The sequence below is a fragment of the Platalea leucorodia genome (assembly GCF_965183815.1).
Source record: "Platalea leucorodia genome assembly, chromosome: 2".
Lineage (NCBI taxonomy): Eukaryota > Metazoa > Chordata > Aves > Pelecaniformes > Threskiornithidae > Platalea > Platalea leucorodia.
Window position 1 is genome coordinate 45,601,859 of NC_138824.1, and position 24,969 is coordinate 45,626,827.

Sequence of the window (24,969 nt, forward strand, 5' to 3'; positions counted from 1 at the left end):
AATATATTGATCTAACTTTATCAACAAACCAGAACTCAGTTTTGCAGCAATGAAAGTAGAAGTACCTCTTCCAAGATGCCAAAACTCTGCATTACAGAGTTGAACTATTTCTGGCTAAATTTACACATTTCAGCTTTCATCCTTTGAATCTTGGCCATATTTTTGCTGCATTTAAAACTCCTATGCTACAATCATCACTTTAGACAGTTTCTGTATCCACAGAGTGCATTAGATTCGGTGGGTCAATAGAGGTGTACCACATACATATTTCCCAGCACATCTCCCATGTGCCAGTGGTCCAGAGAAATCTAAGATACTGATGCAAAAAGTGCTGCTATACAACCTGTAAAACGTTGCAAAGCAAAGTGGTTAAAAGTTGCTCTTCATTGCTAAAAATATCACTCTGGCGAATTATTTCCTTGCAATTTTGGTAGTTTATATTCCACAGTAAGTCGCTCACAGGACAGAGTGATGCTTCTCTCAGAAAGCAGAAGATGAGAAGCAGACATATATTGATTAGCTGTCAGGTCCAATTTTGCTGTTAATAGTGCCTTATGCTTAAAGTAAATCCATTCCTCAATAAGATGATGACTTATTGGATCCAGCTACTTTCCTGCTTTTAGCGGTCATGATTCTCCCCTACCAAAAACTGACTGCACTTGAAACTATCAGTCAGCAGTGTCCACAAGCAGACAGATCACTTCTCATTCAGGCAAATTAGCTAAATTTGTGCATGCATTTGAGTCCTTCCTTTAACTGCCAAAGATACTAATAAGCACACTTTGGACAGTATCAATACAAAACACATTTACCTGTGAAATTAGAGTAGTATCACAGAGGCAGTAAACCAATTGGATAAGTTCATTATGAATTAAGGATCGAGATTACTACTTTTTCCAGACAACAATTAAAAATATAAGTCAAATGAGTTTTCATTATCCTAAAGAAACATCCAACATTTTTCTTCTACAGGACAGAAGCTAATTTTGCATATAAGTTTACTTGTGTTTCAGTATTGTAAATGAAAAAGAATTTTCAAGTGCTCTACTCTTGTTAAAAAACAAAACAAAGGGTTAGGCTTTAGTGAGATCCTCTAAGTTATCTTCAATAGTCTAGTTTGTCTTGGGCAGACAAAACTTGTACTTTTGTCTAGAACAGGATAACTGCCTAGAAGCAAACTGTGGGGGAAGAGAGGTCATTTCATTTAAAGGGCAAACAGTACTACAAGCAGTAAACCTTCTCAAACTTAAAAAGTGTTCTTCCCAAGAGCTTCTGACAATGAAAGTTTCAGACTCATTTAAATCAAAAGGCGAAATCCTAGACATCTCAAAGCATCAGACATTATTGAAAGTCTACAACTGCAGTATAACATACAAACACTAAGAGAGCATCTTCTACGTGAAAAAAATCCTACAACCATGCATTTATCATGCTTTGACCCCCACTGGTTCAAAATGTATTTGGGGGGGAATAGGGACAGGGAAGAGGCAGAACCATGCTCGTTATGGCTGTTCACCCTTAATTCATTACAAGAAACTTATTATAGTATACTTACATCCACAGTAAAACACTCCTCTATCATTTTTAAAACGAACACATATAACTTCTTTAACTACAACCTACTCTGTTGTTCTGCACATTTGCCAAATAAGCACCTAAAGTAACTGGTCATGAAAAATGGACTGAAACTCCTCCTTAAGTTTTTACTTAATTATAAATGTTTGCTATGCAGGGAGCATGAAAAAAAAAAGAAAGAGACTTTTGTATCTGCCTCTTAGTTTTCTTTCTCCACTGTGGATTACAAGCTTTAACTCAGCAGTGGTATATCCCTTTGTAATGTTAGGAGCATATAGTTATTTAAGTCTGTGGACAGTTGCATCTCAAGGTGAAAGATTTCTCAAACTTTAAATCCTGAAGTTTATACAGATCTGAAAGATTTTATGTCTCCTTCCTAAGCAGCCTTGAGTATCATAAAATCATAGAATATAGCTAGCAATCTATAGCTAGCTATTAAAAGGGTAATATTGCAGAGCACGCATCATTTCATAAGCAAACTAAATTATTAAAAATTCGTCTCTCTTCTCTCTGTGTTGAGGGTGGTGGGGTAGAGGACGATGGGAGAAAAGAGGTGCAAATGATGAAGCGAGACAGAGCAGTCCCAAGTACAAATGCTTATGGAGTACGTTGACTGGCCACTGGGTGTCACTATTGATTTGACTTGGAGTTACAAGAGAAAAATCTACCTAAGTGCTTATAGATTGAAGAAAAACAAAATCAAATTTATTTTTAAACTCCATCTATACAGATGCAGGCATATTGGGTTTTTGGCATAAGGAAGAGAGAGAAGTGAGGAAAAGGAAGAGCAAAATAGCAGAGAAAGCAGAGTTTCCAAACAGGAGATGATAGGGACGTGTGACAGGAAAAGTCTGCAAGTTCTGAACTTCTCTGTTTGCAAATTCAGAGTCGGAGAGGGGTTTGACAATAACATTTTCATGCACTTCACAACCTCCAAAACAACACAAGAAGCTTCAGAAGACCCTGGAGAACAGGAGCAACCTCTGAGAGCTCAAAATTCATTTAAAACTCTGGTTAGCTTTAGGAGAAGGACTGACTTACCTGTAGTGACATCATGTCTGGCCTGTACTGCTTACGGAAGCCAAGGTCATACATGAGGAATTTCAGCATTTCAAAGGCCTGTTCCTCACTCATATGTAGAAGCAGCACTCCAGCTACAAAGCTTATACCTTGACAATAACCCACTTCTTTGTCCAGCAAAGAGTATGCTTTCAGGAGATTAAAGAGTGATAGCTGTCCTGCTCCCAAGTGGGCAGAAAAGTAAGGATGCGTAGGGAATGTCCGTCCTGATGTGAAGAGAGAAGAGTAGTTGATATTCAATTCTTCTCATTAAAAAAAAAACCCAGAACCATCTGACAACCAGCACTTCTCTCTTTCCATAGACCTTTTCTCTTCGCTTTCATACGCAGGTTGATTTTAGTCAGATCAATCCGTAATTTACCACTGATTTTAGACTGTATCCATTGAGCTCATTTCATATTCTCATCTGCATATAACTTGCAGAAGTGACTGCTTGATTTCTCTTTTCAGACAGATGTAGAAGAGCATCAATACAAACAGCATAACCTAAGAAATCGTTTGCTTAGAGGTCACTAAGTGGCATACACAGAATGTATCCTGACAACACAGAAAGTGGTGCCAATACAGCAGCATCTACCTCCAGCAACAGCTTCCATTAAGAATGGCGCGTTTCCACTCAGACACATGAAACAAGTCAGAATAATCTCCCAGCTACAGACAGACGTACCTAGATCTACAAGGATGGCGTGCTGTTGAGCAGTCAGTTGTTTCAGAAGTTCTTTGTAAGAGATGTCGGGAGGCTGCTGCTTGTTTGGCAGTCTGTGTCTGACTCGATGTTGCACAGCCAAAAACTGCCAAACTTCTCCCCGACGACTTTTTGGTACACCTGCAGGTCAGTCAAAAAACAAGAGGCCTAAGCAGGGGCATATTTTTAGCACTACAATGCAAGAACTTGCTTTGTCATAATCTTGCCTGTCATAATCTTGGCTGAACCACTCTGGAGGATCCCTTACAGCAGTCAGCTTCAGAAGTTGTCCACTCTGCAGTGTATTCCCTCAGTGGCCACACTTCAGTCCCACTAACTAAACATTAACTACAAACTTACGGTAATTACACTGAGCGGTACACTGGGCAACGGAGGTACAGACATCACTTGTTTTGCCACCTCTGAGCTGTTAGCCTCCAGCAGGGAAAGATGCACGACTACACGCAGAATGCAGACCATCCCGTTTAGAAAGGCTGAACTAAATTCAGAGGTGCCAAACACAGGGAGGTCCACCGTCTCTTCCCCTTCCCAAAGGGCTGCTCCTGTCAGTCCATAGGCTCGGAGAAAGATGTACAGATTACAAAATGCTCAGTTCAAACCTAAAAGCATTAATGCTGCATACCAAAGGAAGGACACAGAACCACTCATATTGAAAGACGGCATTTCTCAAGTCAGCCAAGCACCTGTGAAAGCATAAACTAAATTAAAATACTACTTTCGGACTTTCACATACATCCCCTTGACTCTGTAAACCGACCTTTGAAAGTCGAAATATATTGTCAACTCTGCTAATACTTTGCAGGCAAATAATTATTTAACAAGAATACAAATTAGAAAAAGCATATCCTTGTTCCCAACTCTGAACTGCAGTCCAGCAGCAGAAGATAGGGCAGCAGGGAAAGACATTTGTTGGCAGCCTTCTGCAGGTCACTAACAGGAACCGCCTTATTTCTACCACGATTTTCTTTGGTAGCAATTTAGAACTTCCCTTCTGTACCACAGCCAGGTTACACTGAAATATTATTTTTCAGCATCTTTAATACAGACATGAGATTCTATGGAGGAGGACACAGCGGTGCAATCAGACTCTATCTACATCTGCGTTAGAAGTCCCTCTGGCTCCCCCCTTCTGGCCTATGGCTAGGCCACAGGAAGACCTACTTCAGGGCCAAATCCCCAGCCTTTCACTCGAGGAAACAAAACACTAAAAGACCATAGTCCAGACTCCACAAGATGTGGTCCTTCTGACTCTCTGAAGCTTGGTTGCTATTCCCCTAGGTTTTAGGCACAGTCCACATTAGACATTATGGTCCTGCTTTCTCAGTAAGTAAAATCAGAGCATCTGAAAGTCAGAGTCAATTGGATAGGAGCCACAGACCAGAAACCAGAAGGTCACAGTGTTAGCTGCAGAAGCTCCAAGTTCAATCTTCGATGTAATAATACATGGGCAGAAGATGCTACTTTCAGGAGTATGACTATACATGTTTTTGCATTGCTGACATCGTAAGCTGTAGACACAGCAGAACCTATTTTCTGTTTGGCAACTGGAGGCGGATGCATTTGCAAAAAGAACACAATTTTTTCACAATTTTGTGCTACTAGAAAAAGTGTATTGCTGGCAGATTTCCTTTGGTATCAAAAGGCAACAATAACAATAAAATCTTCAGGATTCATCATTAAAAGCCATCCTACATAAATACCTTCTTTCAAAGTGGAATGAATATCTTCCATGTCACATCGGATTTTGGCTCTGCAGTTTAGTAACTTCTTATCCCAAACATTTATGACATCTTTCTGACATGTACCAACTTCCTCATAGTCCAGTTTGACTTTTCTTGATTGGAGCTCATCTCTGCTTGCTAGAGCACAGAACACAAAGGAAGAGCACACAGAAAACCAGAACATCAGAAAATTACAAGAGACACCAAATACATGCAAAACCCATTCAAGTTAGATATATCTATCTGACAACCCGACTAGGGATAAATACACCTTCTACAATTCATCAGTTAATAGCTGAGATGGGGCCAGTCTTTTGTCGTAAGATGCTGCAGGTAGCAATTTAACTTCTGTTACTGGGCCATGAATATTAGTAATTCATGAAGTACATGAAAACAGTTTTTAAGGCTTGGGGCAAGAAGAAAAACCCACTCAACACAGTCAGCTTCACCACATATGCTGCTCCTTTCAACTGCAAAAACACCTTTAATCATTTTTCTTTTGTTTATATTGAACATTGCAATTGTTTTAGTATGGAAAGTCCCAAACAGATGAATGTTTATATTAGAGATTCAAGGCAAGCAAGCTAAGCAAGTCTTCTAAGCTGAAGTCTGTCACACTGGTTCCAGTTTTTACATGTCCCTTAAGAGAGTCATAAGAGCTCTTGGCACTGCTACCTGGCATCATCAGGCTGACTAGAAGGAAACAGAACAAACCAACATGAATCATATCCAGAAACATACATCTGTGCTGAAGCACAGAATTCATGTTGCTGTATACTTCAAAGGTTTGTTGCATAGGACTACCTGGCACAAGATATTTATTTCAGAAGACTTGCTATTTCCGAAATAAAGCTGCAGAGTTACTCTGGAATTTAATGGAGGAGCAGCCTTCATTTCCATTACTGAGAAATTAACTGTGGTTATTTTATTACACATGATATGCATGCAGAAAAACACTCCAATTCCTCATACTACTGGTATAAAAAACTGGAATCAAGACTTGAATGTGTCTTAATTTACAGAGAAAAGTTTAATTACCATTGGACTGAATCGTACACTTCACAACATGACCTCTGAAAACTGCAACTGAGTTTATCACAAATTTGCCTTGATCTGTGTGCAGTACTTGCTCCTTGCAGGAGACTCCTTTCTCTGACAGATGTACCCCCCTCCCCATCATCATCTCCAGGTGAGAGCAAACTCTCACTACATTATTATACAACCTGCAAAACAAGACAATCAGTTCCTTCCCCTAATCAGCACACTTTGGATACAGCCAATAGTGGACGAATCCATAAGATTATTGCCTAGCCCGCTCCAAAAATGTAGGTGACAATTTATTTCCAAAAGCTATATGTTCCACCAGCGAGACCATATCTGTTCAAGACTACAGGCAGCCTTGTAGAAGCAACTATTATGCAAGGAGCAGTACACTTTCATAAAAACAGGAATGTGATCTCATCACAATAATTTGCAGTCCAACTGGGACAATTTTAAAAGCTACCCTATTGCTGCACGACTTCACTGGAGAATGCTCATTCTCATAAGCAGTATGCAACAGACTTAAGACAACAGTAACATATTTCAGTGTGACAACGAACTCCAGAGTTAAGTGCATGGGTTATCATTCACTGAACGATACTTTGGCTCTGCAGTTAACCCTACCGAAAGTCAGCAAGCTTGCCTGTTGATCGTACTTGCCCTACCTCCTATGGCAACCATTGCTTGCAACCATCCTTAACATTCTTCCTAATCACAGCTAGGTGGCCTGCTACTTTTTGTAGTTCTTACATTTGTAGGTGATCTACTGGAAAAAGTAGCTTTTAGTGGCTCAGAAGAAAAAAAAAAAAAAAAAAAAAGCAAGTTTGCGCAATTCACAGAACTTACCTTCTGTAAAACAAAGAGCTAATAGTATTCAAGTCTCCTCGACAGCAAAAGGAACAGGGAAAGAGGTTCTATTAATATTTTGCAAATAAAAATCAACAAAACATTAACAGAAAATCACTGAAAACAAGTCCACAGGAATTCCAGTCTTAAACCAGTCATATACAGCTGGATAAATTCACAGCTAGGAACCTGGCTTCAAGTAGAGAAATGGCTGCATTTCTGTTATTACATTTCCCATTCCCGAGATCTGCATTTAATTGTAGGCTAGGAAGCCAACCACTGCCCAAACCAGCGCTTGCTTGGAATGTATCAGTTCTGCCTATGTCCTGTCCATAAAATGGCCCATGCTACAGCAGCCCACAGGAAGGAAACCTAGAGATAAGGTTAACGCAGTAAACTGTGTTAAGACAGTTTACTGTTCACCCTTTGAAAATAAGATGATGAATTCTAGCTAGTCAGAGCATCATTTTCACTAGCAGTACTTATGAACCTGCATACAAGAATGGAGACATGCTCCCTGAAGCATAAACCAAGATGTGGGCTGGCAGATGGGTGCCAGTTCAGAGTCTCCACTGCTGACACTCCTGTTTTCACCACGTATTATCAGGCAGGAGGAACTTATTTTCTACGTATCAGTTACAGAATAGAAATAACCTCCAACTGAGTCTTAAGGAACTGGACCAATTGAACAGTTTTCAGCACCTCCAGCCACACAGGGAGCGTACAGAAAAGAGTTTGTCCCTCAGCACCTCATACTACCAGAGGGAATAATATGAAATTAGTGCCTGCAGCAGATGTCCAGCTTCCCCACCGACAACAGCAGACTGACTGTTTGCTAAAACGACAAATGAAAATTTTGGCAGACTTCTCTGTAGATGTTCCCTATGAATCTACGAATTTCCACAGAAGTGTGTGTCAACAGGGAGACAAACTGTAGAGAGAGTGCACAGAGAAATATGCTACATCTGTAGGAAATACATTCAAAAGATGTACGCTTCTAGGGACATGGAAAGACTTCTGTTCTGCTGTTTTTCTCTCCTCCTCCTGCCTTCTCAGTTAAGGACCACTAAAGAACGAAAGAGAGTTAGCTGACCTTAACAAGATCATTACGTTTTGTGTGAAGAATCAGACTACCATATAAAGAGGTTATACACCATACAGGAGATGAGGGAAGCAACTGCAGAGAGGACATTTGAAATTTTCAACTTGCACCGAAAGCTATTAGTCTATTATACTGAAGAACTTCTATATGCTAGGACAGACATTGCATCCCATCTTTTATTTGTGTGAATCTTGACCAGTCATAATAAAATATCTTAGCCAGAAGCTCAGGCAGCTGACAAGTCATCATGGCCAACTTCATATCTCTCAGCAGCACTCAATTTTCAGTGTACAGTGCTCATCTTCTGAAAAAAACAACTTTTTGACATACCTCAAGAGTCAGTTGCTCAAAAATCACATTTGGATTGAAATATTTATGAATTACCACTGTGATGTGGTTAATGAAGGACAGAAAGCCTGGCCAGAAATGTCATGTGCTGCAAAGGACTGAAACGAGATACAGGGGGGGTAAGGTTTACCATACCTAAGTGTTCACACAGCATCCATTCTCCTGACTCCACTTCACCTTAGAATTCCTAGACTTAGCTAGAACACAGACTGTAGCAAACTTTATCTAACATGCACTAAAAAAGGAAAAGTTATCACTTTAACTGAGGTGACTCATTAAGAGTTGGCCGGTGGACAGAGAACCTGGTAGACTGTGAGACAGAACTGGGCGAACACATTTCTTTCTAGCACTGTTAACCAAAAAGTTACAGAACCACACCTCCGTCTGAGGGGCCCAACACCAGTACAGTTTTCAGTTTCAGGCAGCAGAATTTGTAACAGGCTTTAGGGGTATTTTCTAAATAGCTAACCTTCCAGCTTCTGGTTTTCTTTTTCCATTCGAAGTAACAGAATTTGTTGATGGATGGCTTTTCTCCACAGACTTTGTAGTTCTTCTGAGTTTTTCCTCTCTCCAGCTTTATCTGGACCATCCTCATTTTGCAATACTAGAACAAGAGGGTCCTCCTCCAAGGGTGGAGCAAGAGGGGATAATGGTAACAATTCACTTCCATCATGACCATCTGCAAAGAATCAGAAAGCTATTACAGGAAACTTAGGTTGTTTGACATATCACGAAAAGCTAAGTCACAGCAGAACAAAAAATAGCTGTCTTCCACATTCAGCAGTGAGGTGCTGATTCCAAAGACAGAGAAAAGGCAGTTCAACAGTAGAGAATTATTTCTAAATAAAAAGTGTTTTAAATTAAATAAAGTTTATTAAAATGAAATAGAGCTAAATAAAGGGTCACCCAGTATTTCAACCCTTTGCCCTGCTACCTCCTAGAGTTACAAAGAGGCATTTATCCATAAAGTCTCCTTTACAGCTAAGCTTGTTTACTTCAGTGATTTACCACAATTGCTCTATACTAAAAGCAACTTTTTCCATCTGCTAAGCTGCACTATGGGCAGTGCAATAGCACTTTATGGCCACTAAATACAGGGTTTGTCATTTACCTATAGTTGTGAATTCCGCCAACGGGACTATATAAACATAGCAGGATTTCAGATATTTCAGGCTTCTACCTTAGATGACCTAAAGCTATAAGAATTATTACCACACTCAACAGGTGCTATGTACAGTACAAGGAGAAGGCAGAAAATTTACCATTTTCTGCAAACACTGCTATTATGTAAGCAGGCTAGGGTAAAAATTTGCTAACTGTTAAAGAGGGTATCTTTGTCAGCAAGTGGCAGTTCTTCATTTCCTTGCTACCAGTGCAGCCATGGCAGATTGCAATTCATTTGATTTTGATGACACAATCCTCTGTTCAAAGCAACAAAGACCTAAAGCTGACTGAGAACAACTGTTCTCTAGTGAGGTTCTAGCAAGAATATTTTATCAAGCTGACTTCCTTCTCCCTTTCATATTTTCACATGTTGCAGTTCACTATAGTAATAACTATTCAGTAACAACTGCTTGTTTATTTTCTTTAAAAGCACACACAGACCTGGATGCTGCATCTTGGAAGGAGATTTATTCATAGGTGAAGCTACCTGCAGGAATATTCTTCGCCGCCAGGAGATGCGGCGAGGTGTAAGCGTGGCCCCCACAGCATTTAGAGATTCACTGCTGCAGACGGTTGATGTTCTTTTCTTTCCCTCCCCATCACTGAAGCAAAGAAAAAGCAGATGGGGTGATCAAAGTCAGTCATCTTTGGAGGGGAACAAAAACAACAACAACAAAAAAATCTTTATTAAGTCTGTCTAATGTACAACCAAAGCTGCAGGAGCATTTGCTGGGAAGCTTTAGAAGGTAAAGCATGCTATGTGTGAGCTTCACCTTGAACACAGAAGTGCCCAGTTGTTTTCTCATAACACAGTGCTGTGAAGTTTGCATAATATCACCAGGAAGAATTCATAGCATTTGTAAAGTGCTCAGCTGGAAGCTCAGAATACAAGCTCAACTTTCTGAAAAGCTAAGAGAAAAACGTAGTAATATTTAGCCTCTAAAACAGACAGCAATGGGTTTTGCTTTGCTATACACTAGTCTTACAGAGGCGTTCTGATGTAATACCCCTAAAAGCACAGATGTTGCTTTATCAGAGCACAACGCTCCATTTAGTGCCACTTTTAATGGCATGATGAGCTCACAGGTGAGTGTTTCATTGGAGGCAATGTTCTGGCCTTGTTCTGCAGCCTCTTTCCTATGCTTCAAGAAGGGAATGCTTCACTTGTACGAATAGGACCAATGTCCTCATGTTTCATCAGCATCTCCAGCTGAAGGAACAGAGCCTTTGCAAACAGAGGGCAGGCTCAGTTCCTACCGCAATGACCTGAAAGGAGCTGATCTCCTCCCCAGTTGCCACGTAGAAATATATTTACACAGTAATTTTAATAGTAGCTTCTGTTGCTGGAAGAGGCAAGGAGAGGATACAGGGAAGCTTTGCTGGGAGGTCATTTGAAGAGGACACCAAGCAGACCTCTCTACTGACTATTGCCAAAGACATTGAGTTTTCAGAAGTACTTGAGCCACTTCCAGAAATACTTCAGCATTTTGCATTTGTGGTAGTAAAGTACATGCACAGATCTCATCTAGCAATGGGTACATTGATTATCTGCCAAAAATCCTTCCATGCACCATCAACAGCGTGACACACACCTACAGGCTTCTTGGGAAGACAGCATCAAATACGGTGAGCTGTGTCTGCAGCTTCATCTTCATCACAGGGAAAACTGCTATATCAACACAGCAGTAGCTACACTCAAACCTTCATACTGTAAAGAATTTCTATGCTACAGTACAAAGTCCCTAAAAAGAGTTAGATGAAAGGGAAGCCCAGCAGGTTAAGGGTTCACCATGTTTGTAGCGGTAAGTTAGTTGCAGATGATCGCAGTTTGCCAGCTGCAGTCAGTCTCCCCACATTTGGCTTGCACAAAAGAAGAAATCTGCAAGGGAGGCAGGCTACACCTTATTGAAGTTTCAGCTACAACAGTCTACCAGCTACACCATCTTAATCAGCACTTTTCATATCAAATACTCTGTGCTCAATGATAATCCACCAAGCTAGAACTGGCCTTTTTGGTGATCAAAGCTGTCCCTATGTTAATGATCTACAACAGCTCCCTGACATCTCTAAGCCTCAGTGTGCAAACTGGACTCACCATCGTACACAAGTGTCAGACCCTGCTTCCATATCCTGGAAGAGAAATAACTGTGTCTTCAAGTTCACCTACCCAGCATTAGGCACCACCCTTGCTCTCCTCTAAGGACAGCACTATGGGCTGGGAGCCCTGCAGAGCAGTCTGAATTATTCTCTACGCCCAGTTTAGTTTCTACAGTGCCTCAGTTCCCTATGCATCATACTATTAGTAGGTGGTCTCAGTAGAGCCCCGTGTTGCACTAACCAAAACAGCAAGAGAAAGCCCTGTGACAATCTTCTTTGGCTAACTCTTACACAGTCTTTGGTGATGGGGTAACCACCGCTTGTGCTAGCTAAACACAGACTACAAAACTAAATTTTGAATCTAGAGGTGCTGTTTCCCAAAGGTATTTCAGTCCAACAACTCTTGGAAATAAGGTGTTGAGTTTGGATATATTAATCATTATAACTCATGTTTCTATAAATAACTGTGATGAAACTACTTCTTGCTATTTCAAGTCTTACATATCACATGTTAGAACACAAAAACTGAGTCATTCCAAGGCTTACTAAATAGAAGCTACGTAATAAGGGAATGAAAACTTCCGTTCTACTGCTATGTATAAAAATCTACATTCAGCTGCTGCGCCCCTAAATGGGCAGACAGTCCTAGGAATAGCATTCAATTCACAGTAGTAAAATTTATAGGAAAGTCAGAATAAGAGGGTGGCTATTATAGGGTATGAAACAAAGCTGTTCACAACATTTGAGTTGCAGAGTGTACAGTGGGATGGATTAGTCACATGTGCTACCTCGTGAAGTGTGCAAATCATACAGTTCTGAGGACCCGTATTTCTGTTGTTAAACCCTCCTTTCCAAAATTCCCCTGACATTTTAAGCAACTAATTACCTCCTTTTTCAAAGAGCTGTCTGATGAGTGATTAGACAAAAACTTTTGAAGGTCTCATGTGCGCACCTTGCCATATTCAGTGGAAGGCAAGGGCACCTGTGAAAACACAAAGATTGAGAAAAGGGAGGCTAGAAAGGGAGCAACGAAAGCATCCTCATTTCAAGACAGACGAGTCCTAACTTAAGAGCAGATCTGAAGGTGTGAAACGAATATCCTACATAGTAAAAGCAGGAAAAAATCAGAATAAAATGGTAGCGTCTCCTATCCTGTGATGAAATAGTTCAGAAGGTTGTGGCAAAACACAGATGAGTTAACTCAATTACATATTCCCCACCTTGAAACAGGAGTTACACAATACTTATTCCCTCGACTTCACCATCTCTCATACCTAAACTTAACTGGCTGGCTTCACTCTTGGTCACATTTGCAACATTACTTCAGGTTTTAAGGTAGCCGTGGGTTTTAACAGCCAGGCAAGGTAGGTGCTCTGCTTAGACAGGCCAGCAACACTTCATACGGTTCCTCTAAACAGGGTGGGGGTAAAGAAAAAAAAAAAAAAAAAGTATATCTCACCATTAGCTATCAGCCCTCTGCAAAATGTAGAGGTTTATTAATGTGAGTGGAGAGACTAAGAGCATAAGCAGCTCCAAAACAACAACAACTTCTTAAATGGAGTTCAGTCATTGCTGCTGAAAAGCAGAGCAGAGTTTTCGCCACCTCCCAACCTGGGGAAACAGAGACTTTCACAACTTTCCTGTCAGGGCACTGATACCGAACCTCAAACACTCACTGGAAAAATTCTTAAGAATTCTTAATCCTTAAGAAAAGACCCTGTTCTGACAACACACAGGCTTAAACATCTACATGGGAAACACGTTGCAAGGTCAACTAGCAGAAATAGTCCAATCATTAATTCCAGTTTTTAATGATGTTTTCCACTTTAAGAAAATGTTGCTACCTCAAACTCAAGAAATTTATAACTGCTCTATAAACTATGGATTATAGAGCCTAGACACTGGGGCAAGGCAGAGGATGTATATTTCTTGGGTGATACAGGGACATAGCCACCAAGAAGGAAAAAAAAAATGCAACTACTTTCTACAAGTTCCCGTCCTGCTGCAACCCCCCAACAACGGAGTGAGATAAAAATGCACCAGAGTCAACGCGCTGCCAACGAAGAGATGGCAGCGTATAAAATCTTAACAAACTACAGAATAGATATTTAAGAACTGAACTGTAAACTAGGACATGATTGCAAGAATTGATTTTTTTTTACACTTCACTGAAAAAAAAAAAAAAAAAAAAAAAAAAAAAAGAAACCCCCCAAACTTGTTCAGATTACAAACATACTATTGCTTGGTTTCAATTACCCAAATCTCTCCCCAAAACTGTTCTTTAAAATGCTCCCAAAGACTGATATTAAAAAAAACATAAAGCTACCCCATTTCTTGTGAACTTTTTACACAATACTCATCTGAATTATTTTGCACTTGAGTCCATGCAAGCCAAATGACTTGAGAATAAATACTGTTGCTGCTCATGCCAAGGTTTGCATTTTTCCACAGTTTGCTTTCATTTCAACTTCTTCTCTTGATTGCTCTAAGTAGCAATTGAATCAACTCGACCTACTTTGCAATTTGGAGGCTGAGATGGTACCAAATCCCCCAGATCAAGTACAAAAAGACAGCTAATATTTCAACTCCCAGGACTTAAACTGGCACAAGCCTATATGTAAGCCTAATAAATGAAGTATTCCTCCCCTCTGGGAGGAAGAAAAACTAGTTCCAATCAGTTTACACCTCTCTATTGGTTCTCACTCCTGTCATATATTTTTATTCTGAATAATTACTTTTTGCTATTTTGTTTAAAGAACATTCTCAAGTATTTTACTTTCTTCATGAGAAGTGAAGCTGTTTTAAAAAAGCAATCTGTTCAAATTCAAGCAGCGATAAATCAGTTTAAATTATCCTTGCATAACAATGCAATGAACAGAGACAGTGTGGGCTAGTCAAACCTATGCTGAAGATTGTCCCATTTTTAAAAGCGCTGCTTTTATTTTTATATTAAAAAACCAAAGATTCTGCCAATAGGCCAGCCTTCAGGAGTAGCTGTTGAATAAAAGTCAGAAATTCCAGAAGTTACAGAAATGAAAGTTTAAAAACAGATTATGCTCTCAAATACCTGTTTGTTTACCTCTATGTTGGCAGGATTTTTTTTTTAATCCTTATGTGTGCTTGTGTTCAATATTAAACGCTGCACAACGCACTTGTCAAAAGTCAAGATTATGCAGACCATTTCCACCCTAGACTTGTCTCTACAAAAATGAATCAACAATACAGCAAAAACATTCTGAAGGCACCTATTAATAATGTGTCGATGCCCAACTTGACTATATTGTTCATTCCTTAAAGCAGAAAACATATCACTGTTTTCTCTCTTCCACATAAAACATCACAGTAGTGATCGTTAGAATGAAACCCAAAAAGCTCAGCCTCCCCAAAAACATTAGGAAAAAAGATATGTCTTGCACCATAGTGAACTTATCTGGAGAGTATTTTTGGTTTTCTCCTGGCTTTAGATATCTCCAACACAGCCATTTAAGTCCTAGCAAGTCAATTGAGGCTTCCTTTTTAATGAAGGTCAAGACACTTGTAGGGCATGATTCCTGCTTTCTAAATGAAGATGCTCCCGGTATCAGGCACAACTGGCTGTATTAGTGTTCAGGAAGGTAGATAAATAGGCAAGATCAGCCCTGTAAGTGTCTGAATATTGAAGACAATCACATTAGGATGAGAGCAACTGTGCGGCAGAAACACCAACTTCTCTCCATTGATTAGCTGAGACGAAGATGTCTGCAATCAGGTGGGAGCTACCATACCATGTATGTCCAACATCCTAGTATCAGTCCGAGTTTGTGACCGCATGCCAAGTGTGACGCAAACATGGATCAGAATCATCTTCTATACAGTGGTCAATACTTAAAAGACACATATATAATAAGCAGAGCTGCTTTCTAACACACAACTCCCCACCTGACCCTGGCTTGGTGTTGTTTGCATAGGCCCATTTGGCTGCTACAAGTCAAACATCTTTCTCAAATGAATTCCGACTGAAATTGGCTCTGCTCCTGCACATCAAAGTTGCCTGTTGCATCACGTGTAATCTCAGAGCTACATGATACAGGAAGTCAGACTATAAAAAAATTTTTTCCAGTGCAATGTGGCTAGGATACACTTCATGAATGCGTAGTAACCATGATTATTCTTAGCGAGAAAAATGCACCAAAGTTTTAATTTGGATTCCTAACAGTTAACTAGCTTACAGCCTTCAGATTGTAAAGGACTGCCACACTGCACTCAATTCCAACCTAACATGCACTCATATGAGAATGCTAAGAACACCTCATGTTGAGCCTATCAAGGATAGAAGATGGTCCTCTCTGTGAAAAATAGCCAAAGGAAAAAAAAAAAAGAAAAAAAAAAAAACCAAGAAAAACCACACAATTTGAACTTCCTCTCATTCATAAACCTGATGACACGACACAAATTTGCAAGCTAAATCACATAAAGAGTTTCAGCCACCATCAGTTGGACAATATATTTCATACTCCGTTAGTCAGTTCAAGTGACAGTTGGATTACTTCAGTCACTCTTATCACATCAGCATTATTCATTTGGCACTTCTTTCTGACGATATTTGTTGTATTCGCTTCATGAACCCAACTAGATGCCAACACTTCACGCTTGTTACTGAAGTTTCCTTACCATGACAGTTCAGGCCCAGCTGCTCCCAGCAAGATCTATAGCTAAAGAGATCTCATTTTCCCAAGAGTTTTCGCACAAAGTCAAGATTAAATAGTACGAGAAACCTGTATACTATGAAGCCTAAGCAGAAAGAGGGTGGTCCTCTGGGAATGACTCCTAATTTGAAGATCTCCCCACCTTACAGTTCAAACTCCATTATAATGAAGCACAGTATCTTGGCTAGCATGCATAACCAAATCTAGAAAAAGTAATATCTCAGACATTTCAGCTTGGAATCAGCTGGCATTAAACTACAGTTTTAGTACAATACTCAATAACTGCATTCCCCAAATCCAGAAAACTAGGTTTAATGGGATCCAGCTGCCTGTACAAACTGACCTGGGCATTGGTTCAGCTTGGACCAAGTCTGCTAACTGAAGGCAACACAGAAACAAAGTTGGACTGGAACCCAAATAAGAGGTAGTCTGTAAGAGACAGGTTATTTTGCCATTTGTCTGCAAGCCCTGGCGTGCACTCACCAGTTTCTTTAATTCCAACTTTAATAATTCACCTGCTACTTAGTCTAGTGTTACTGCAGTGTAGTAGGGAATGGAAAACCTAGGCACCCAATTTATTTATAAAGTAACTATTACTGGACACAAGGTTAAGAACAGGCGATATTAAAAGCCCACTTCTACACTGGACGAGATGTCAATCTCTCCTCTCAAATTTCAAAAACATACACTGCCATTCCTTATTCATTTGTGCTTGGGTAGAAAGGAGGGGTCACATTAAAGTGACTCCCTCTTCAGAACTGTGAAATATTTCTAAGACTGGTTTTGGAAACACCTCCTAAAATTAAGTAATAATTAGTCTACATTATCCCTCTATTAGAAAGTCAATCTAGACATTTGAACATTTACTTCCTAAAAGCTGGGGGACTGGGGGGACGGGGTGGGAGGGCAGCAGGAGTCCTGCCACTAAGGCTATGTAGTCACCTTCCTGTAAGGATGTCTCACCTTATTTCATTTATACACAAGCTTATTCTGCTGGAAGGACCTAAACTGTAGAAATTGCCCACTAGGTGTTTTGTAATTGTGTCTACGCTACAGTTTTTGGTTGCATGCTGTACACCAATTACAGATTAGAGGCCAGAAAGAGACACTTTAAATGTCAGTGAAATCAAGGTAGGATACAGTGTGCTTAAGGAGATGATACACACTTCGTATTTATTCTAACCTATATATGACTAACCCAAACTGTACCTTAAAGCCACCTTTAGGTCAACTGCCTCTCACATTAATTTGTGTATCTACATAATTTCATACAGCCTACCCTGAAATGGAGATGACAAACTAATCTGTGTTGAACGAAACTGCACTCCACAAGGTGAAAAAAATTTCTTTAGGCACCACTAAAAACTTCCACACCCATCTCATACAACTGAAATCCCCATGTATTAGAGTCCTAACACACCCAGAATCCAGATCTCATCAACACTTGTTTTTGGTAATCTACTGTTATTTTTCCAGGGAGAAACAGTCACAAAAGCACCGTCTACAACTCCACAGTTTCCTGTTGGGTATGATTAGGGGTGAGCCACACTCAGAGGTGGAGTATCAGAAACACAAGTATAGCTCAGTGAACAAGGACAGACTGAAGAAGGAAAAAGGAGTTGTCATTGACAGAAGACAAATAAAAAGGCCAGCAAGTGGCAAAACACCATCATGAAGTTCAAAACTATGACTCCATCTTATTCATTATAGGCCTACTTCAGAAAAATAACCCATACGCAGTTTCCTCAAGCACCCTCCTGAAGGAGAGCCTATTCTATCAGTAAAAAGAAGCGTGACTTCCATTCAGACACTCAGCCTTTTATATTGATGTCAGAAAGCCCTTCTTGTATCTTCGCTTCTTCCCTGCTCCTCTTCAATTGAAAGTTATTCTCCTGTTCTCTCTAAATATTTCACAGCTAGTATCACCCAGCTAACGCGGCATGTCCCCTTCCTCATGCACAGGCATCCCACGTTAGTACTGTACACTCTTCACATTGCTCTTTTCTTATTTTCACATGCCAATGATCACAGCAACACATGCCGGTTTGCATTCCGCAAAGAAAGCATTAAATTGGCGTGACGCTCCTAAAAACCACTGCATTTCAAGTGACAAATCAGTGCAACAGACTTGCAACACTGCAACAGAAATAGGTCACAGCTACTAGATGTCAGCAGACAAGCCTCTATTTTTAACAGGCTTTTTTGGCCAAAAGCCTATTCGCCCATTTCCATCAAGTACTTAGGAAGTCTGTTAGAAATGCCGGAGCACAAGGCAGAGTGGGAGAGAGCCCATGTGCTGCATTGCACTAAGAATCCTGTTGCTAAGCTGGTGGCACCGAAGAACCAGGCAGGAGACAACGCTCTCACCTCTTGGAGAGGTCGCTTTCTGAGTGCTGGAGCAACCTTCCTGAGCTCTGGTAAAAGCTTTTCAGGAAAGAAGGGGCAGAGACAGAGGAGGGGAGACCAGGTGACGCAGATTCGCTCTCACTGAGAGCGCGCCGAACCCCGGCAATAGGGCTGTGCAGGCAACAAGAGAAGACAGCAGATGGGTCAGCACGGATTCGGATACAACAAAACATCCAGATTAAAGATACTGGCCAAGTACCTCATCTTGGCTTAGATTAACTTTGTTTCCCAGAAGATAAAATGTACCAAGTGCACTACTGGGCAGTTTCCCTGATGACATTGATTTTGCTGTTACAGCTGATTTCTTTTAAGAAACGTTTTAATGACATTGCAGAACAGGCAGACCACTTTCTTTCTTTAGCCGTATTTTTTCTCAAAGCAAATTAAGAAAAAAAGAATCTTTGAAACATTCAGAAAATATCCTTAGAAACCTGCTTCCAATAACATGAACCACCTTGTTTCTTCCCTTCAGTTTTCTCTTGCTCTTGTAAATAATGTGTATTGCTAGAACACATTAGAAAATAGAGATTATTTAAATGCAATATTTTTGAATACATTTTTGTGAAGTATTTAAATCAAGAAAGACAGTCCTACTATGCAGTTAGACACTACTTAATAATAGTAACAAGTGTTGGGGGGACACACACATAAAAATTAATTCAGTCAAGGAAACATTTACTTAACATTTTTGATTAATCCTCAATAGGAAAGGAAAGAAGGAAAAATCTGAGCCTAGAATCAAGTTGTTACAAACTGTTTTGACTGAAAATCTGCTGATGATGCCACTTAATCAGTGACTTCTTAAAAGTTATTACCAAGAAGTGAAGTCAGCAAGTCCTTCAGTTTGAACTGTCAGTTTCCTGTTTGCATACAACATGGTCAGTGGAAAAAGAAATAGCCAACCTTTATCTCAGTAAAAAACACATTATTTATCTCTTCAGAAACACAATGTAACAAAGCTATTTCAAGGCTAGTTTCTTACCCTTCACCCCCTTCCACTCTCTTAAACAGAATGAAATTTTTTGCCTTTCTCTACTAGCTGGTGCAGCATTCACACTGATAATTTAATCTAGACATCAAATGGGTGAGAAATTATTATTTAAAGTCATTTTTAGAAAGAGCCTACAAAAAAACCATAATTGCAGCCAAGCATTGAAACAGATGAGTAGTTTGGACAAAGTGCTCCTCCAACAGAAAAAAATTCAGCTTATCTGGGCCTGAATCTCATAAAGGTCTTGAAGTTTGCATGGTCACTTATTGCAGATAGCCAGGATGGAGGCAGAGAAAGAAAGCACAACCAGAGGCCCACAATGAACTGTGGGGACCTCTTCTGACTGAGTGGAGGAACTCCTGAAGGAACGGTATTCTACGTGTTAATAGCTGGAGAGTCTCCAAAAAGGAAGGGGAAAGAAGTTAGAGGGAAGCTCCGGAAAAAGGCAAACAGGGAAATCATATGCCTCACAGTTCCGTGGAGGTGTTTAATCCTTAAGTCATTTTGTGAGGCTCCTCACCAGTATTAATTCTGGACATACTCTCCGGGGGCTTGGCTAACACAGCGACTGACACTTGAAGCTGTCAGTGCCTTTTTCATCCTGGCATACAACCGTCAGCTATCGTCTCTGCAGTTAAAAGCGGTGAGGACATCTTCTCCAAAGGGCCCGACTACCGACACTGCCAAAAAGGCTCAGCTCAGAGGTGACAAGCAAACAAACAAACAGATTGGTGCCAGCATCCAGCCGGATGATCAATTCGCTGGATTGATGCTTCCCCGAATCACTAATTCGGGGGTTAGCAAGTTATTGCAAAGCACCAAACTGCTCCGAGGCGGAGAAGACAGGCTGAAAATAAAGAAAACCCAGAGCACGATAGAAGCAGTGTCCGTAGGAAGGAACATGGGTGAGGCTCGCGTACTGAAATCACAGGAGACAGCAGGCGTGTGGCGCAGCACGCCCCGACTCACCTTGTCGTCTCGACGCAGCTCTGCCGCAGCAGCGGGGACCGGACGCTCTGGGACCTCCCGTTCTGGAAGGTTATCCTTCGCCTGGCGCTGGAGGGGGGGTGGCTGAAGGTGTGCGCGCGCCTCCTTAATTGGGGGGAGTCCGAGTCTTCCTCGGGAAACGGCTGCCAGGCCGAGGAGACGGGGGACGCCGGAGGAGTAGCTGGCGGGGAATCGCCCGGCGAAGCGTCCTGAAAGGAAGTGCTGGCGGAGTGAGGCCTGCCGCTCTGCGCCCTACAACAGCTCTCGCCTAACCCCACGGGTCGTGCGCTGCATCAGGGCACCAAAGCCTCTCCCCTTTCTTGGTCATGGCCTATTGTATGCTAATTATCACCAAAACCAGACATCCTTTGATAATTTACTCCAAACGAGCAGCGTCCTTCTTCAAAAAAAAAAAAAAAAGAAAAAAAAAAAAGAGGCAGGAGGAATAAAAACGTATATGCAACGCAAACAACATACTAATTATTCCGGGCATCCTCTCACAGGGATCAGCATTCTGGCTCTTTCGGGAAAACACAGGAATTGAAAAGACTAGGGAAACCGCTTTTAGCTAGTTTCCTCGACATATCGCGAGCATACTTCCTGTACCGTCATAGCGATATCCTGGAAGAGAGACTGTTATTACACAGCCAGTTTACGAGTAACTGTAGCAGGAAAACCATAACAGAATCTTCACCTCCTGGGAAAACCAGCAACCAACCCTCACGTGAGGTAAAACATTAAAAACAGGAAATAGAAAGTGAACAGAGTTCCGCCCGCTCGCCCCCATACAGCATCCCCAACAGCTGGTTTTAGGTCAAAACTTGTTACTTCCCTAAAGCAACTATTACTTACAGAAAGGATTCTTCACCTTCTGAGCATTTCCTTTTGTTGAGATATGACCCTTTTTAATTACGTCAGTGAAACAAGGCATTAGCTGACCAGAAACTCCCTGCTTTTGGTAAAAGCAAGGGAAGTGTAGAAAAAAAGGACTGGCAATCAAACAATAGATTAAAGCTGAAGCTTCAGGTCAACATATATGCCAGCTTTCTTACACCCTCTGCCTCCCGGTAGAAACTCTTATTTGAATTTTGTAAATTGATGTGCTTTGTGCTACTTCCTTCAAATCGAAGCAGAGTACCATCTTTACACTTCATTAACAGCCGTGCATGAAAACCTGCCAATTTTAACTAAGCTCCTTACATACTTTGTCAGAAGCAAGACTGTTGCAGCGCTCAAAGCTGTCCATGCTTCCCAGGCGGCCTCGCATTCTGTTGGCTCCCTGCGAGAAAAAAGGCGAGTGATTTAATCTGTTTTTTTTCCTCTTTTTCTGATGGTGAAGCAAAGATGGCAACAGCCGTACAGGTGAACACCGGACAGTTCAGGCACGTGACACATTTCACATGAGGCAAGCACTGGATTTTACAAGCAGTGATGTCTTTAGCTGGCAAAACTGTATCTTCTCCCTCCTTGCTCCCAGGAGTTTTAAACCTGCAGCTCTGTTGTCTGAAGCAACTGAGTATTTCTTGATCCGTTTGAGGCAAAATAGCTGAGTTGGCTTAAACAGCCGAGTTCAAAAAGCTCCAGACTTCAGTACTGTGCACGCACTGCAGCTAATGGATGCATTTGACATACTACAACCTAAACAGAGAGTTTACTCCATATCTAGACATTTCAGACAAATTAATGCCACCTCGGCCAAAGTAATGAGAGCATTAAAACTGGGAAAAAATACTCTCTGGCTGCAAATCCAGCCAAATAGCGCCAGATACAAACAAGCCTTTTCAATTATAATGCAGACAACCCTGAGGCAAATTTGCTAGAAATTAGTGTTAGCAGATCCTTGCCTAAGTTGTTAACAGTCATCTGGTTTCACAGGAAGAGGTGATAGAGCCCCAATACTTTTGACTACCTTCCACTCCAAACTAACTCCCATGAAACATGGGTGATGTATGCTGTTGGACACTTCCAACTGCCGAAATAAGTTGCTTTCAGTACTTTATCAGGGGAAAAATAGTCTAGGTTTCAGGAAAACTATAGGTAGAACTCGTCTTAGTATGCTTGCAACTACAGGGGAAGTTTTGTCAACATCAGCAGTATTTATTTAGCCTACCTTATCCTGGTAAGGTTTATTTTCAAGACTTAGAGTGCCCTCTAAGTACATTATCCCATTTAAGCTCATTACCAATGAATACTCTGCCTGAAGCATCTCTTCAGTGACCCTCACAATAAAACAAGAGCAAAGGATAAGTTGGAAGTTTCTCACTAGCTTTAAAAACACGCACTTTTGGCAGGGTAAGAAGGGCTTTTTGGTTCAGAAAACACAACAACAATAGAAGAGGTTACTGCAGCATGGGCTGGAAGAAATCTGTTCATAAGGTCAAACAGAGGTTATATTTATTTTTCTGAGGTACCTCATTAGGAAGCCACAGCCTGTTTTCAGTTCAAACCTGACAAAAATAAGATCAGTCCAGCAAAACAAACAAGTGAAAAAGCGACATTCCTCTGGGACTAAGGGAAGCCAGAGCACAGAACCCAGCATGTTTCCCTATGGTGAGTCGTGAGCAGCTAACTTCAAGTAGCTTAAAAAGTCACTGCATGCTATTCATCTAGCTAAGAAGCCATCCATCCACTTAAAGTGTTCCTAGATATCTGGTTACTACATTCTTATTTCTAATTTTGCTAAGATTAAGGCTGCTAAGTCTCTCCCCCACATATGCTGACTTTTACTTTTTACTTAAATCTTTTTATCTATAAAAAGATGCTGTATGCCAATTTTTTAAAAAACTGAATCTCTTTCCTGGTCTCTTTGTTACTAAATATACTCTAAACCAAAGATGGTAAGTCATGCAATAATTAGCATCCCATTACATCAATACCATGTGATTTGCAGCTGGCTTAAGGAGGGGAAAACCTACCACATCAATAGGTATTTGGTGCCTAAATACCTTCAGGAATTAGCCACAATCCATTAGGCTTGTTTTAACAGCCTGATAAAGAATAAGAACTATTGAAACAGTCATTGTATAACACACGTATGCACATAGAATCATAGAATCGTTAAGGTTGGAAGAGACCCTTAAGATCATCGAGTCCAACCATTAACCTAGCACTGCCAAGTCCACCACCAAACCATGTCCTCAAGCACCACATCTATCCATTCTTTAAAAACCTCTAGGGACGGAGACTCAACTACCTCCCTGGGTAGCCTGTTCCAATGCTTGACCACCCTTTTGGTGAAGAAGTTTTTCCTAATATCTAACCTAAACCTCCCCTGGCGCAGCTTGAGGCCGTTTCCTCTCATCCTATTGCTTGTTACTAGAGAGAAGAGACCAACCCCCACCTCGCTACAACCTCCTTTCAAGTAGTTATAGAGAGCACTAAGGTCTCCCCTCAGCTTCCTCTTCTCCAGGCTAAACAACCCCAGCTCCCTCAGCCACTCCTCATAAGACCTGTGCTCTAGACCCTTCACCAACTTCATTGCCCTTCTTTGGACATGCTCCAGCACCTCGATGTCCTTCTTGTAGTGAGGGGCCCAAAACTCAACACAGTACTTGAGGTGCGGCCTCACCAGTGTTGAATACAGCAGCACTATCACCTCACACAGTATACAGGCACAGAGACACTCATCGTATATACCTGCTTTAACCAAATAATTAGTGGCTGAGCTGCACTGTAAATTATTTTTCTCAGTCTTGCATTGTGTAACCTTTAAATGGATCTGCAGGGATGAACCCCTATGTGTATCATGATTCACTACAACGTACTGCTGTTCCTGATGTCTTGCAGTTTCAAGGTAAAGATGAGACAACCTTCCTCACAACAGCAAGTCTGCTTCACAAATAGCAAACTTAAAATGGCCCTAACCCAGACTCGGGTGTCCACTTCTCTTGAACTCAATCATGGACCGTGTAGATCCTTATACTATAACATGCAGCATGTCACAGTGGCTCTGGTGAGAAGGAACATACTATATGAAAAACAACAACATATAAGCAGTTTCCCTCCAGAGACTCTTCAACTTAAGCAGTGCATTTCATCTAAATGATTTTTCCTTGACACGATCGGAGTGCTAGTATGTCCGTATATGGCAGGGCTGCTTTACTGTGTTATTCCCAGTGATGTACGCCTGTTCCACAACCACCGCAGGGTTAGTGACCCACCGTCAGAGCTAGAACACTTTCAGTCACATGTCCTTTAGATGTGGAAAAGAAATCAGACTC

General features: G+C 41.0%; 1 protein-coding gene across 2 annotated transcripts in view; it reads right to left on the bottom strand.

Moving 5' to 3' along the window:
* TBC1D4 (TBC1 domain family member 4) overlaps positions 1 to 24,969 on the bottom strand; it is a 117,385-nt gene that overhangs the window by 10,449 nt on the left and 81,967 nt on the right. Inside the window, exons 9-16 of one of the 2 annotated variants that reach the window (XM_082304423.1) lie at positions 21,954 to 22,028; positions 20,732 to 20,958; positions 18,733 to 18,882; positions 10,025 to 10,185; positions 8,889 to 9,098; positions 5,062 to 5,220; positions 3,323 to 3,481; positions 2,617 to 2,861 (exon numbers count right to left, since the gene is read on the bottom strand). In XM_082304423.1, the coding sequence (XP_082160549.1) occupies positions 2,617 to 2,861; positions 3,323 to 3,481; positions 5,062 to 5,220; positions 8,889 to 9,098; positions 10,025 to 10,185; positions 18,733 to 18,882; positions 20,732 to 20,958; positions 21,954 to 22,028 (1,386 nt within the window). The remainder of the gene's footprint in view (positions 1 to 2,616; positions 2,862 to 3,322; positions 3,482 to 5,061; positions 5,221 to 8,888; positions 9,099 to 10,024; positions 10,186 to 18,732; positions 18,883 to 20,731; positions 20,959 to 21,953; positions 22,029 to 24,969) is intronic. The other variant, XM_082304424.1, reaches the window with a different exon arrangement.